The 16,035-nt window shown below is 33.9% G+C and overlaps 1 protein-coding gene across 2 annotated transcripts; it reads left to right on the top strand.

Moving 5' to 3' along the window:
* Nucleotides 1–2,511: 2,511 nt before the first annotated feature.
* LOC127721849 (zinc finger protein 239-like) lies at nt 2,512–9,110 on the top strand. 2 transcript variants are annotated; one of them, XM_052228653.1, is made up of 2 exons: nt 2,512–2,624; nt 7,774–9,110. In XM_052228653.1, exon 2 carries the CDS (start codon nt 8,078–8,080, stop codon nt 8,783–8,785), a length of 708 nt encoding a protein of 235 aa, XP_052084613.1. In that variant the 5' UTR covers nt 2,512–2,624; nt 7,774–8,077; the 3' UTR covers nt 8,786–9,110. The 2 variants fall into 2 exon arrangements, with proteins under 2 accessions (XP_052084613.1, XP_052084614.1); XM_052228654.1 differs by having other exon boundaries at nt 2,512–2,640.
* Nucleotides 9,111–16,035: the final 6,925 nt, after the last annotated feature.

The raw sequence follows: 16,035 nt of genomic DNA, 5'->3' as shown, positions 1-16,035 counted from the left end.
CATAGGCGACATTGGTAGCCTTTTTTGGTCCTGCGTTTTCGCTATCAAAGATCCATTGAAAAAAATGTCGAAATCTGAATTATCAACACCTTTGGGTGTAATTGAAACTGCAAAATACATATGGTGCCGCAGCTTTTTTGATAGAAAAATGGCATTTTTTAGGGTACTCAACGGTTCCGGAATTGTCGAAATAGTATAAATGAAGAACACTCCTTGCTAACTTTGGCACAGACAATGTTTCTCGTCACAGAGAGTTTCTCTAAATTTCTCGCTATTTCTACACCAATGGCCAACACTCATTTCTCACTGTTTCAATTTTGATTTCTAATTACTAGGGCAGCAGAAAATAAATTTACTTCTACCTATTATCATGGATGTGAAATCTAGGTGGCGCCAATCATCTTTATTTACTTCCTTTTAACCTAGCCTTTCCGTGGCACCAGAGATTACCCCCGCGTTCTGTTATTCGTGTTCGTTTTATTCAGTCTTTGGTTTTTTACATGTTGTGTTTTGTGGACTGCTGTTTGTCTTATCGTCGGTTTTTTTGCCATGGCGTACGTTGTCAGTTTGTCTTATCGTCGGTTTTTTTGACATGGCGTACGTTGTCAGTTTGTCTTATCGTCAGTTTTCTTGCCATGGCGTACGTTGTCAGTTTGTCTTATCGTCGGTTTTTTTGCCATGGCGTACGTTGTCAGTTTGTCTTCAAGTATTGAATTCTCTTTCGTGAAATATTGCCATTGTATAGCTTTCGATATCACCCATATTTTTTTACTCGCTGAAACCACCAGCAAAAATTGGCGCATAACTATCTGCACGTTTCTTGTGGTATCGGTATTTGTAATGTAAAATCATCGATAAATCCAAAAAGTGCTCAACAATACATTCCAACACTGTCAAGTTACTGGCCAAATACATATAATTTTAAAATACAGTCGAACCAGAGAAAAAATGTTTGAAAGAACGGACGAACATATGGAGTATGTGAATTTAGTAAGTCCGCTAACCACCCCCCTCTAGAGTAGTGTATCATGACATAGTAAGGAACCGGTGTTTCCTCTACCATGGGCATTATACACACAACAATCAATGGTCTCGGTTGCCGAGTGGTCTAAGTACTTCAACTTCTGTATCACTAGGATGTCAACAATAAGCGGTTGTGAGTTCGAAACCCCCACATGCCAGGTAAAGAGTGCTCTCGATTCTAAAACCCCCACATGCCAGGTAAAGAGTGCTCTCGATTCTAAAACCCCCACATGCCAGGTAAAGAGTGCTCTCGATTCTAATCTTAAGGTAGATGGGGGGTCTTAATTTAAATCCATAGAATTTTTTGATAATTTGTCAAAATGAAGTTTATATCATGCTTTTTTTTTAAATATAATAAAAAGTATGGGTCACCGCGCTATTTTTCACGCCACTGGTTGAGCAAAATTGTCAGATTTTGTATAGATTATGCATGGAAATCGCAAGTTTGGGTGATAAAAAGAAAACTACACCATAGAATTTTAAGATAAAATATGAGAATATAGCTCTAATAATATGCTTTCAGGTAAGAAAAAGAAAAAATGGGGTCACGGAACTCGTTTTCTTGCTACATAATAAAATAGGTAAATTCACAACACATTCTATTACAAAAGTTACTTTATCGAGTTATCTCCCCTTGTATCTGAGTTGTCTACCCTTATATGGCAAAATTTAAAAAGCTGAATAAAACAAAAATAATCTGATTTTTGTAAAATACAGCCGTAAATATGATAAAACACATAATATTCTTTATTAAAATGAAAAGTTTTACTCATGAATTACATACTTCTCTCGAAATTTGCTAATTTCATTAAAGATCTAGGTTTTTTTTCCGGGCACTCAGGCCTGCTATTTCCGTCAATAAAAACCGACCACAACCTGGGACTATTATACTAACAATACATAATAGTTAGTATAATAGTCCCAGCCACCACGAAATTGAAAGTGGCGTATATTATGCATTCCTGTAATCAGAATTATACATAGGCGGATCCAAGGGGCCCTGCGGGGCCCGCCCCCCCCCCCCCCCCCCCCCCCCCCCCCTTATGAAAAGTTCTGGATCCGCCACTGTTATATTACCCATTTTTTTTTCTACAGTTATTTTTATTCTTTTGTACCCTATTATTCTCTATTGATTACGTTTTTTGCTCATTTTTTCTCTGTTCATTATTTTTTTTTTTTTTGCCATTACTCTCTATTCTGTGACCCTTATAAAAAAAAATCAGCATGACCGCGGTAGAGATGCACAATTTTCTATCAGTTCGTCTTTTTTTTTTTTTCTTTTTCTTTAAAAGAAGAAGATGATGGTTATTTATATTATATATAAATAATCTGTCTTTTCTTGACATTTTTTGTATCGTTTCGGTAAGTTCCGTTCCGTCTTTTCTTGTTGTGTTTCGTTCGTTTCGTTCGTTTCATATTTTTTTAATCGTATCGTGTTGGCTTGGTCCGAGTTATATTTGTTCCGATTTGTCTTGATTCCAACCGGAACGTCCTAGATATTAACACGGTGAACATTTTTCTTTTTTGTGTGAATCAAGTTCCAAGGCTATTTTAGAATAACTGGAAACAGTGTTTATGATGCAATGACACATATTGATATGGTGAGAATATACTCGGGTAATGAATTTAAGTGTTGTCATAAAAAGGGCCCCCCTTTTGTGGGAAAAATTCGGTTGATTATTTACATGATTTAGGGAACCACTAACATGACTAAAGCATGACTGGAGCGGCCACCCTCTTTGTCAGTCAGTGCCCCCTCCCCCTCATGAAAATTTCTGGATCCGCCACTGTTGTCCTGTTTTCATACGATTCCCAAAAGAAAATGTCAAACGAAAATATTTTTCTACTGTAACCATGGTAACAACATTTTTATTTATCCTGCAATCGACCTTTCTACTATACCAATACAGGTGTACAGATAACACGAAGCGATATATATATATATATATACTAGATGTATATAGTCTCCTGGTATCCTACTTCTATTGCGAGCGAACAGTTATGTCAAATTACTGTTTACATGTACGTCACAGTTCAATTTGGGGTCCTCATTGCGGTCCGCGTTTAAGTCATGTCGATTTCTTTCAAAAACAAATTCAACGATTGGGATGGGGAAAAATGTACAAATTTAATTGCAGAATAAAGACAATAGCTGTTTAGTGTCTTTTGATATCAGCTAATTTTTATTTCAGCTGTATTTGTACTCAGCTCGAAACAGGAGTAATAGCTCGCTGAAGCTCGCATTACACCTGTTTCTTAGCTTTGTACAAATACAGCTGATAAATAAAGACACTAAACAGTTATTGTCTATGCCCCTGTCATAGCGAAGGGGGCATTAAGTGTAACCAATGCCGTCCTGTCTGTTCGGTACCAGCGAACGTCCTGAAAATTGGTGTCTGTTCTCTAACTTTAGTTTGCCTAAACTAATTGGGTGGCGTCACTTTTACCATTCCTTGTTTATCCTTAGTTACACCCTTTATAAACATAAAAATTGCTGAATTTTTCGTTTCCGTTCTCTAACTTTAGTTTGCCTCAACCAAATGTTATAACACTTATACACAATGCTTATTAGAGCCCTGCCAAATGGTGGGGCGCTCTAAAGTGATCAGTCTCATTACTTCTGTCTGTCCATCTGTCCGTCTGTAACAAATTGTGTCCACTCTATATCAATAGAACAGTTATGATTTCATACTTTATACTTGACATGTATATTAACCAACAACAGAGGGTATACATGTCATAATGTTTGTACAACTTCCTAAGTCAAAGGTCAAGGTCAGAAACTTTGGTTTCAGTTGACAACCCCATTTCCTATGGTAAAGATCGTGTCCGTTCTTATATCTTGAGAACCTTTATGATTTCAAAGTTTCTACTTGACATGTATATTAACCAATACAAGAGGGACTCAGTCTTCACGCTGAGTGGCAGCCCAGGCAGCCCAGGCTTGTAATATTGCTCTCGGGCCTGTAAAAATCATATCTACAAGCCAACAGAATCTAACTAAAAATTTTCAAAAATTGAGCTCCGGGGCCTGTAGATTTAGCAGTTCATCTTGAAGACTGAAGGGTGTGTCATATTATATGTACAACTTCCTAGGTCAAAGGTCAAGGTCAAAAACTTTGGTTTCAGTTGACAACCCCATGTCCTATGGTAAAGATTGTGTCTGCTCTATATCTTGAAAACCGTAATGATTTCAAAGTTTATACTTGACATGTATATTAACCAACACCAGAGGGTATGTCATAATGTATGTACAACTTCCTAGGTCAAAGGTCAAGGTCAAAAACTTTGGTTTCAGATGACAACTCCATGTCCTATGGTAAAGAAACTATTTTTTTACCACATGTTATTCACAGAGGGGTCCACAGAGATGGCTCCCATCTCAATGATGTCTAGTTACCACAAAATACAGATCAAGTTCGAAATTGGGTGGAGTCACTTTTACCGTTTATGAGTAACGCCCCTTTATAAACATAAAAATTGCTGAATTTTTGGTTTCCGTTCTCTTATTTTAGTTTGCCTAAACCAAATGTTATAATACATATACACAATGCTTATTACCACAAAATACAGATCAAGTTCGAAATTGGGTGGCATCACTTTAACCTTTCATCATGTTCATGAGTTGTGCTCCTTTATCAACATAAAAATTGCTGAATATTTGGTTTCCATTCTCTAACTTAAGTGTGCCTCAACCAAATGTTATAAAACTTATACACAATGCTTATTACCACAAAAAACAGATCAAGTTCGAAATTGGGTGGCATCACTTTTACTGTCATGAGTTATGCCCCTTTATAAACATAGAAATTGCTGAATTTTCATTTCCATTCTCTAACTTTAGTTTGCCTGAACCAAATGTTATAAAACTTATACACAATGCTTATTACCACAAAACACAGATCAAGATTGAAATTGGGTGGCTTCACTAATATACCGTTCTTGAGTTATGCATGCCCCTTTATAAATGGAAATCTGTCGTTATCGTTCTTTAACTTTAGTTTGCCTCAACCAAATATTATGAAACTTATACACAATGCTTATAACATGTATAATCACAAAACGATCTTAACTACATGAATCCTGCATCTGTGTGTGGAAGTTGACTCATGCATATTTACAAGAGGGGGCATCTGTGGCCCATAGACACATTCTCCATTTATTTTTAATCCACATTTTAACTGGCACTGTTTGGCATTTCAACATGTTCAATAAATGAATAGTCCTAAATTGATTATAAATTGAGAAATTAAAAGCCTATGAAATCTTCAAAAGATTGAAATATATATTTTAAAGATACATTTTTCTGCTCTTTGGTCGGGTTGTTGTCTCTATGACACATTCCCCATTTCCATTCTCAATCTTATCAAACCCAAAATCATACATGTAATAAGTTTTTTGGGGGAAATATTGTTCCATTTCTATAAATAAGTGTCATTTAAAGTAAAAAGACTCGGCTATAAAATTTAATTTTTAATATAAAAATAAGATGTGGTAAATATAAGATCAGATAAGATATTAGTATAAAATCCAAACAATCGGATTCCTACTAAATACAAAAACAGATAAACAATAAACAATACAAATATGTAACCTTTACAAATAATATTAAAATGTTAGATGACATGCCTCCCCTAAGGGCCCTTTATATTATCTTCATTCATATTTAGATTATGGTAAAGAAAAAAGATATATACATGTAAAATCAAGTTCATAGTCAACTTTATACACAATTTCTAACATTGTTTCTGTAATTAAACATCTCATTTATGCCATAAACAATTATCATCAAAATGTCATATTCTTTATCATGTTTATAAGAGAAAATAAAGTATAATTTTTCCCATTACTCATCATGCTCATTAAAATAAAACTAGGAACGTTAACAATATCATAAATTTCATTAAACATTTTCATTCTAGAGTAATTGAGTTATGTACATATTATTGCAAAATAGAATTCATCTTCCACCTCTATATTACATCATGTACATAGGGGGCACAATCTATTTTCTAAAGCTGTTTTATTATACCTACCATGTTCAATAGCTACATGTAGCGTGCTGTTACTGATTCTTATTTTGTCATAATTTTTAATAACATTTTTATCTAAATCTAATAAAACATATTTTTCAAGTTCATACTTTACTTTAAATTTTCTATAAGTTCTTAACTTATAAATTTGAATTCATTGAATTGTCATCATTAAAAGAGCTATTTTTCCAAAATGTGTTGTAACTTTCCTTAAGCTTCTTCGCTCAAGCTGAAAGTAATTGTTTTTTAGAAAAAGTATGTTGATTTTCCCAAACATGAGAAAATTTTATTTCAAGAATAAAATTTTGATTTTTGAAACAAATCCATCAGGTAGTTGCTGGTTAACTTTATCATGTTTATAAACTTTATATAGTAAAGACTCCTTTGAGTTTAAAATATGCAGCCAGGATCCTACAGAAGACTTAAGAGCTTGAATACCAATAGGGAACATTCCTAATACAGCTAATACAGCTATGTTACTGCCTTAGAATTAACTCTAATTAGACTCTCTACAAATTTGATTTGAAGTTTTACTGATTCCATTGATAAATGCTGTGACTCAAGTATTCTGTTGTTCTTTACAATACTAAGTGACCATATTTCACAACAATAAAGCATAATTGGACTAACACAAGAATGTGGTATGACTGGGACTATTATACTATAATTATACCCCCTCTTTAAAAAAAAGTGGGGGTATATTGTTTTACCTCTGTCCGTCCATCCGTCAGTCCATCCATCAGTCCGTCTGTCCGTCCCATGGATATTTTCGTTGCATCCTTTTCAGGAACTACATTATAAAAATTTCTTAAATTTGGTTTCAGGGTGTATATTAGTCAGCTATACTGTGTGATGCATTTTCAGATTCATCACTCAACAACTTCCTGTTTACCGAACACTTGTATAATTTTACACATGATAGCCAAGTTGAAAAATTTCGTCACATTTTTCTCAGGAACTACAATACAAGGATTTCTGAAATTTGGTTTCAGGGTTTATATAAGTCATCTATACCGTGTGATGTGTTTTCAGATTCATCACTCAACAACAAATGCATATTTGGGAGGGGGTATCATCAGTGAGCAGAAGCTCGCGGTTTCACTTGTTTATTATGCCCCAAGGTATGATTGTCATTAAGACAACTCTCCAGCAGAGACCAAGTGACAGAACTTAACAACTACCGTCACTATAGGTCACTGTATTGCCTTCAACTATGAACAAAACTGATACCTCATTGCCAGCTATAAAACACCCTGAAATGACAAATGTAAATCATTAAAACGAGAAAACTACCTGCCTGATTTATGTACAAAGCAATGAAAGAAAAATAAATAAGTTGTATACAGCAACAAACGACAACCTCTAGTTGCAGGATCCTGACTTGGGACAGTTGTCTCTGGATACTCCGTCTTCCTCCTCTAATAAGAAACTTAGTGAACACTATGTTTGATTGGTCTCCATTTTTAAAAAGGCCACTAAAATACATAAAAAATATTTAAAAGGCAGGGATTTCAGAGAAATTTGAATGCTTCATTTGTACATGGCAAAGGTGATGTGAAAAAAATAAGATAACCTTTTGTTTCTGCATTTCTGAACAAAATACTTTCTTCTATATGTACTTGATGTACTGGATAGTACAAAGCCATAAAGATTACATCTCAGCTTTTGTACAAACATGGTGCTTCTTAAATTTTAATGATTATCTTCTCTTATTCAGAATGCAGGCCAGTTGGAGAAAATAAAAGGCAGAGAAGAAAATTTACAAAGAACATGAAGAAAATAAATGTCCGGCACCAAAATACAGATAGTTCCATAAATGTCTGAGAAGTCTCCCTATATACATCATACATGTATAAGACTATTGTAGAATACAGGTCAGATCATAAAGCAACACACCAGATTTCATACTTGAGGAAATAATCATATGTGTACATTGTGATAAACTAGTGTTGAAAGTTAGATGCACATGTGAGAACACATTGTCAAATGTGATATATGTGATCAAAGTTTTAGTTAAAATCATGTCACAGACACACAAAAGAACACACAGTGGGGATCAATCTATGTGTGATGTATGTGGTAAAAGATTTAGTCAGAGGGGTCACTTACAGAGACACATGAGAACACACACAGGTGATAAGCCTTTTAAATGCGATGAATGTGATAAAGAATTTTTACAAAAATGTGACATAGAGAAACACATGAGAACACATACTGGAGATAAACCTTATAAATGTGATGTATGTGGGAAAAAGTTTAGTATGAGTCAGCACTTAAAGGGGCACACGAGGATACATACTGGTGATAAGCCCCATGAATGTAAAGTTTGTGGTAAAGGGTTTAGTACAAGTCAGAACTTACATAGACATGGGAAAATACACACTGGATATAAACCTTATAAATGTGGAGATTGTGGAAAAGACTTTAGTAGGGAGCAACACTTGAAAAGACACATTAATACACATACTGGCGATAAACCTTTTAAATGCAGTGTATGTGGAAGAGGGTTTGGTGAAAGTGGGAACTTACAGAGACACATGAGAACACACACTGGTGATAAACCTCATAAATGTGAGAAATGTGATAAAGAATTCATTCAAAGTAATGACTTACAAAAGCACATGAGAACACACACTGGTGATAAACCTTATAAATGTGATGTTTGTGGAAAATGGTTTAGTCAAAGTACTAGCAGAGATAAACATGTACGGACACACACTGGTGATTAACCATAACCTTGTAAATGTGTATGTTGTGTATTTACATTTTGTGCAGTAAAGAAATCAGTCGGAGTCATAGCAGAGAGACACACACTAGTTATAAGTTTTTGAGGTTTAGGGTTTTGTTAGTTTTAATTTACAGCCTCACGTGAGAATCATCATAAAATGTGGCAAATGTGATAAAGGGCTTGGCTAGCGACATGATTTTCAGAGACGCATGAGACTGCACACTGACCGTGTTTAACTTTATTCATGTTATTTTATAGTTGATAAATCATTGTCACAATCAAATGATTTCAAAAGTCAACAATTGTTTTATCATATTATTTTTTATTTATCCATCAATTTTCTAGAAGATGTTCCGTGTTCTTTATACACTTTATATATTATCTGCTTTGACAGTTGCTAAATTTTAATAGTCATGTAAGTTGAAATATTGAATTAAATTTTCTCAAACAAATTAAATTAAAAAAAGAAGAAGAAAAAAAAAGAATTTTAATGACGTCATAAACCTACATTTTTGAGGTTTTCTAGGAAAAATTCTATTTAAAGGTCTATATTTATATGTTAGCTGTTCTAAATCTCATACTAACCTCTAATGCTTTTTTCTGCTGTGAATATAATGTTTGATCAAAGAAGATTCCCTATGTTTTCAGCCAATTAGAAAAGAGAATTTTTACATTCATCATTGTTCATATATTAATGATATTTATTGCTTCTCTCTAAGGCTTGCAAGCTACCGGTACATGTAGGAGTAAGAGTAAATACTTTGTGTGGGGTAGGGTGATATATTTGCATACTCACATTACATTAACATGCTAGAATTCTGGTTTCATGTAATATTTGCCACTGAACAATAACCATTACTCCATCATGATAATCATCTTCAATGTCAGAGCCAGAATTTACTAATGTAGTGTTTATGTTGGAAGTGCCACAGCAAAAAATTCACATTAAAACACAAGAATATATGTTGGAGAAAAAGTAAACTTTTCTCTCTGCTTTAAAAAAAAAATTGAAAAGGAAAAAAGGAATGGCTATATGGTCATTTTGAGATATTATTTAATAAAAATTTTGATATGTATACATGATTTGTCATTGGCCTCGATGAATATTATATCTCTTGGGTTAATAAATCATTGTATCAACCTCATCAAAAGTCAATAATTGTATTATGTCATTAAAAGTATGTAACGTATTATGATGTCATTAAAAGTATGTAATATATTATAATGTCATTAAAAGTATGTACATGTATTGAAATGTCATTAAAGTATGTACATGTATACATGGTATAATGTCGTTGAAAGTATGTATCACAAAAAAGTATAAACAAAAACACGAAACTCCAAGGCAAATTCAAACAGGGGAAGTCCATAAAAAGGTGACAAAACATGAAAAGCAATATTATCAATCAACAAAACAAGTGAAAACGACTGCCTGACTTGGTACAGACATTTTTGACATTTCAGTGGTAAATTCATTTAAGTAAACCATGATAAATATGACTTATGTACTTTATAAATGTATATACAGTGTGTGCATAAAAATAAGATGTTGTGGTATGATTGTCAATTAGATGTTGTGGTATTATTGTCAATAGGATATTATGGTATGATTGTCAATAGGATGTTGTGGTATGATTGTCAATAGGATGTTGTGGTATGATTGTCAATAGGATGTAGTGGTATGATTGTCAATAAGATGTTGGGGTATGATTGTCAATAGGATGTTGTGGTATTGTTGTCAATAGGATGTTGTGGTATGATTGTCAATAGGATGTTATGGTATGATTGTCAATAGGATGTTGTGGTATGATTGTCAATAGGATGTTGTGGTATGATTGTCAATTGGATGATGTGGTATGATTGTCAATAGGATGTTGTGGTATGATTGTCAATAGGATGTTGTGGTATGATTGTCAATAAGATGTTATGGTTTGATTGTCAATTGGATGGTGTGGTATGATTGTCAATAGGATGTTGTGGTATGATTGTCAATAGGATGTTGTGGTATGATTGTCGATAGGATATAGTGGTATGATTGTCAGTAGGCTGTTGTGGTATGATTGTCAATTAGATGTTGTGGAATTATTATCACTAGGATGTTGTGGTATGATTGTCAATAGGATGTTGTGGTATGATTGTCAATTGGATGATGTGGTATGATTGTCAATAGGATGTTGTGGTATGATTGTCAATAGGATGTTGTGGTATGATTGTCAATAGGATGTTATTGTATGATTGTCAATAGGATGTTATGGTATGATTGTCAATAGGATGTTATGGTATGATTGTCAAAAGGATGTTGTGGTATGATTGTCAATAGGATGTTGTGGTATTATTGTCAATAGGATGTTATGGTATGAATGTCAATAGGATGTTGTGGTATGATTGTCAATAGGATGTTGTGGTATGATTGTCAATAGGATGTAGCGGTATGATTGTCAATAGGATGTTGGGGTATAATTGTCAATAAAGTTGTGGTATGATTGTCAATAGGATGTTGTGGTATGATTGTCAATAGGATGTAGCGGTATGGTTGTAAATAGGATGTTGGGGTATAATTGTCAATAAAGTTGTGGTATGATTGTCAATAGGATGTTGTGGTATTATTGTCAATAGGATGTTGTCATATGATTGTCAAAAGAATGTTGTGGTATGATTGTCAATTGGATGGTGTGGTATGATAGTCAATAGGATGTTGTGGTATTATTGTCAATAGGATGTTGTCATATGATTGTCAAAAGAATGTTGTGGTATGATTGTCAATTGGATGGTGTGGTATGATTGTCAATAGGATGTTGTAGTATGATTGTAGATAGGATGTTATGGTATGATTGTCAATAGGATCTTGTGGTATGATTGTCAATAGGATGTTGTGGTATGAATGTCAATGGGATGTTGTGGTATGAGTGTCGATATAATGTGATTGCCAATAGGATGTTGTGGTATTATTGTCAATAGGATGTTGTGGTATGATTGCCAATAGGATGTTGCGGTATGAGTGTCAATATGATGTTGTGGTATAAGTGTCAATAGGATGTTGTGGTATGATTGTCGATAGGATATAGTGGTATGATTGTCAGTAGGCTGTTGTGGTATGATTGTCAATTAGATGTTGTGGAATTATTATCACTAGGATGTTGTGGTATGAGGGTCAATAGGATGTTGTGGTATGATTGTCAATTGGACGTTGTGGTATGATTGTCAAATGACAATAGGATAATGTGGTATGATCGTCAATAGGATTAGGATGTTGTGGTATGATTTTCAATATGATGTTGTTACATGATTGTCAATAGGATGTTGTGATATGATTGTCAATAGGATGTTGTGGTATGATTGTCAATAGGATGTTGTGGTATGATTGTCAATAGGATGTTGTGGTATGAATGTCAATAGGATGTTGTGGTATGAGTGTCGATAGAATGTGATTGCCAATAGGATGTTGTGGTATGATTGTCAATAGGATGTTGTGGTATTATTGTCAATAGGATGTTGTGGTATGATTGCCAATAGGATGTTGTGGTATGAGTGTCAATATGATGTTGTGGTATAAGTGTCAATAGGATGTTGTGGTATGATTGTCGATAGGATATAGTGGTATGATTGTCAGTAGGCTGTTGTGGTATGATTGTCAATTAGATGTTGTGGAATTATTATCACTAGGATGTTGTGGTATGAGGGTCAATAGGATGTTGTGGTATGATTGTCAATTGGACGTTGTGGTATGATTGTCAAATGACAATAGGATAATGTGGTATGATTGTCAATAGGATTAGGATGTTGTGGTATGATTTTCAATATGATGTTGTTACATGATTGTCAATAGGATGTTGTAATATGATTGTCAATAGGACGTTGTGGTATGATTGTCAATAGGATGTTGTGGTATGATTGTCAATAGGATGTTGTGGTATGATTATCAATAGGATGCAGTGGTATGATTGTCACTAGGATGTTGTGTTATGATTGTCAATAGAATGTAATGGTATGATTGCCAATAGAATGTTGTGGTGTGATTGTCAATAGGATGTTGTGGCATGATTGCAAATTAGACAAATATCCACCAGAGACCAAAGGAAGTGGATTTTAGCAAGTATAGGTTATAGTGCATCTGTAACAATAAGTAAAACCCATAACAATCAGTCAGCTATAAAAGAGGGTCTGTATTGGGTTTACAGAATAGAGAATAATTGGCATACGGAGCAGAATAGTTGTTTATAAATATAAAGAAATGAGAATAATGGGGTGCTGAAATATAAAGAAAAGAGAATAATGGTAAAAAAAGAGTGAATAATAGAGAAAAAATACCTTAATAATTAAGGAATACTAAAAAGAAGGATCCCCATCCAGACCCTTATAAAAGGACTCGACCTGACAAATGTGGAAAAAAAACTCAATTCAAATAAGAAAACAAACAGCCTGACAGACTTATGGTCAAACAATAAACGAATAATGAGGGATGTGGGATAGATACGTCAATGCGACAACAATTCAAAGGCACAACAAAACAAACCCAACAAGACAAATTTTCAGCACCCCATTATTCTCTATTCTTTATATTTGGCCTACTATTCCGGTCCCTTAATTTGCCAATTATTCTCTATTCTGTATACCCAATACAGACCCTCTTTTATAGCTGACTATATGTTATGGGTTTTACTTATTGTTACAGATGCACTATTCCCTATACTTGCTAAAATCCACTTCCTTTGATCTCTGGCAATTTCGGTTTCTTGGACATTTCGAAAAACATATTTAACTTTTTTGTTTTAAAAGATAAACGCAAGTGGATTTTTGCAAAAGCATCTGGAATATATTTTCTATATAAGCGTGCTTTGTATTTTTGACTGATTTTTATCATTCAAACTGATTTAACTTGAAAAACAAGTTTATGGGCCCCTCTTTTTAAAAATGACGTTTGGCTTGATTATGTATGACAATTATTTGTGCCAAATTTAATGAACAAATCACCGATGAAATTTTTTTGAAATTAGATAAATACAGCAAAAATGCCGTTCTTTGACTAAAACAATGAAAATGTGGTAAAAATGAATAATTTCCTAAGGTCAAATTGTTTCAAAAATTCAAAGCACAGTACGTATATAGAAAATATATTCCAGATGCTTTTGCAAAAAATCCGCTTGCGTTTATCTTTTAAAAAAAAAAAGTTTAAAATATGTTTTTAGAAATGTCCAAGTAAATGTCTAAAATTTTGACCCCATTTATCTCTAAAAATAGCACATGAAGGGAAATTAATTTCTAATTACATATCTGAATTGACCTGGTGAAAAATAGCTTAATTGTAAGAAAACTTTCATCAAATATTCCACGTGCCGGGATCAAAACTATATATCGTATGCCCTTGATGACGTCTTTAAACTAAACCCACTGAATGTTGGACGTGTATTGATTTCTATTTTACTAGTCTTAGATACATGATTTTTTTGTTAGTTGTTATTGGCTTTGAACTAGCTGTCAGTAACTGTCAGTACTCTCAGTTCTGTATTTAGTGTCCTTTTTGTTGTTAGTGGTGAGGGATGGATGAATACCCTGCCACGTCCTGTCTGTGTTTTATGCCCCACCTACGATAGTATAGGGGCATTATGTTTTTCGGTCTGTGCGTCCGTCCGTTTGTCCGTCCGTCTGTCCCGCTTCAGCTCAAGTTAAAGTTTGTGGTCAAGGTAGTTTTTGATGAAGTTAAGGACCAATCAACTTGAAACTTAGTACACATGTTCCCTATTGTTTGCGTGGAAATTTTGTTATAAAATGAATTAATATTTGGTCGTATAAGTCACTGGTCAAAAAGCTCTCATTATTTATTCATATTGACGAATCAACCACGTGTCCAGTCCTCGTGTACGGGGTCTACGTGCTCGGGAGCACATTTTAAAAATAAATTAATTGTCTTGAAAACTGCACAAATATTCTCAAAAATGTAGTAAAAGTGTCCAGATATTCTTTTTAGGGTCTCACCACCATGTGACGATATGGGTCTCGTCTTTCAACTTTAGTTTTGGGGTTGTGACTAGCTCAGTATAAAAACACTTCTTACGTTACGACATTTAATAAAAGAGAGAGCGTAAATAAAAAGGCGTTTCCGGACATCACTTGTACAATAGGTATAATTAACATAAGATAAGATAAGAATTTTATTAATCTAATCAAGAACCCATAAAGGGCATCATTTACAACAATGTTAAGCACAATATGATTGGAAAAAAGAAAAACTAGATCCTAATATAATACTATCATATTATGGACAGGATCAGAGCCTAACACATCATGTGTCTTACATAACTATAACAATAATTTCATAATAATTAAATATTATTTTATATATTTTGTATCCACCTGGATCTTATTTCTAAACACTTAATTATATAATTGCCTAGGCACATAAGAGTTGGTAAATGCTCATTTGTGAACAGCCAGAAATATTTTTTATCCTTGGGTAATTCTTTAAAATTATTACAAAAACTGTTTACTTCATCCCATAATAATTTTCTCTGTTCGTTATATAAAGGACAACTTACTGTGAAATGGGTCTCATCTTCAGTAGAATTTGATCCATGTGAAACTGAATTACACATATAAATATAATACATATATCTAAATATATAACATATGATCTTTCTAATTTTAATGCTAAATTAGAGTTTTTACCCCAACTCCACGGTCCACTGAACATAGAAAATGATAGTACGAGTGGGGCATCCGTGTACTATGGACACATTCTTGTTGTTTGATGTTTTTCTATGTATCGATCTGATGAGGTAAGCCTTTTTCAACTGATTTGTATAGCTTGTTCTAATATTGTGCTGTTACACCACTGTCCCAGGTTAGGGGAGGGTTGAGCGCTCACAAACATGTCTAACCCTGCCACATTCTTTCAATGATGTGCCTGTCCAAAGTCAGGAGCCTGTAGTTAAGTGGTTGTCGTTCTAGTCTGTCATATTTGTTCATGGTAAATTGTTTTGTTATAAATTATCCCGTTAAGTTTCTCAATTGAATTGTGTCATATTTTTCATGTTAGGGCCTTTTATAGCAGACTATACCATATGGTTTTTTCTCATTGTTGGTGCCTATAATTGCTTACATCCGCTTTATTTGAACTTTGGTGGATAGTTGTCTCATTGGCGATCATACCACATCTTTTTTTTAATAAGAATCTAGAGGACATGGATTTAGATTTTGTAGCCGTTCCTTTTCCATAACGGTCGCGTATATTATTCCGAATAACATTCAAAAGGC

This window comes from Mytilus californianus, unplaced genomic scaffold (assembly GCF_021869535.1).
Source record: "Mytilus californianus isolate M0D057914Y unplaced genomic scaffold, xbMytCali1.0.p SCAF_12, whole genome shotgun sequence".
In the NCBI taxonomy this organism is placed as follows: domain Eukaryota; kingdom Metazoa; phylum Mollusca; class Bivalvia; order Mytilida; family Mytilidae; genus Mytilus; species Mytilus californianus.
This window is presented reverse-complemented; position numbering and strand designations above follow the sequence as displayed.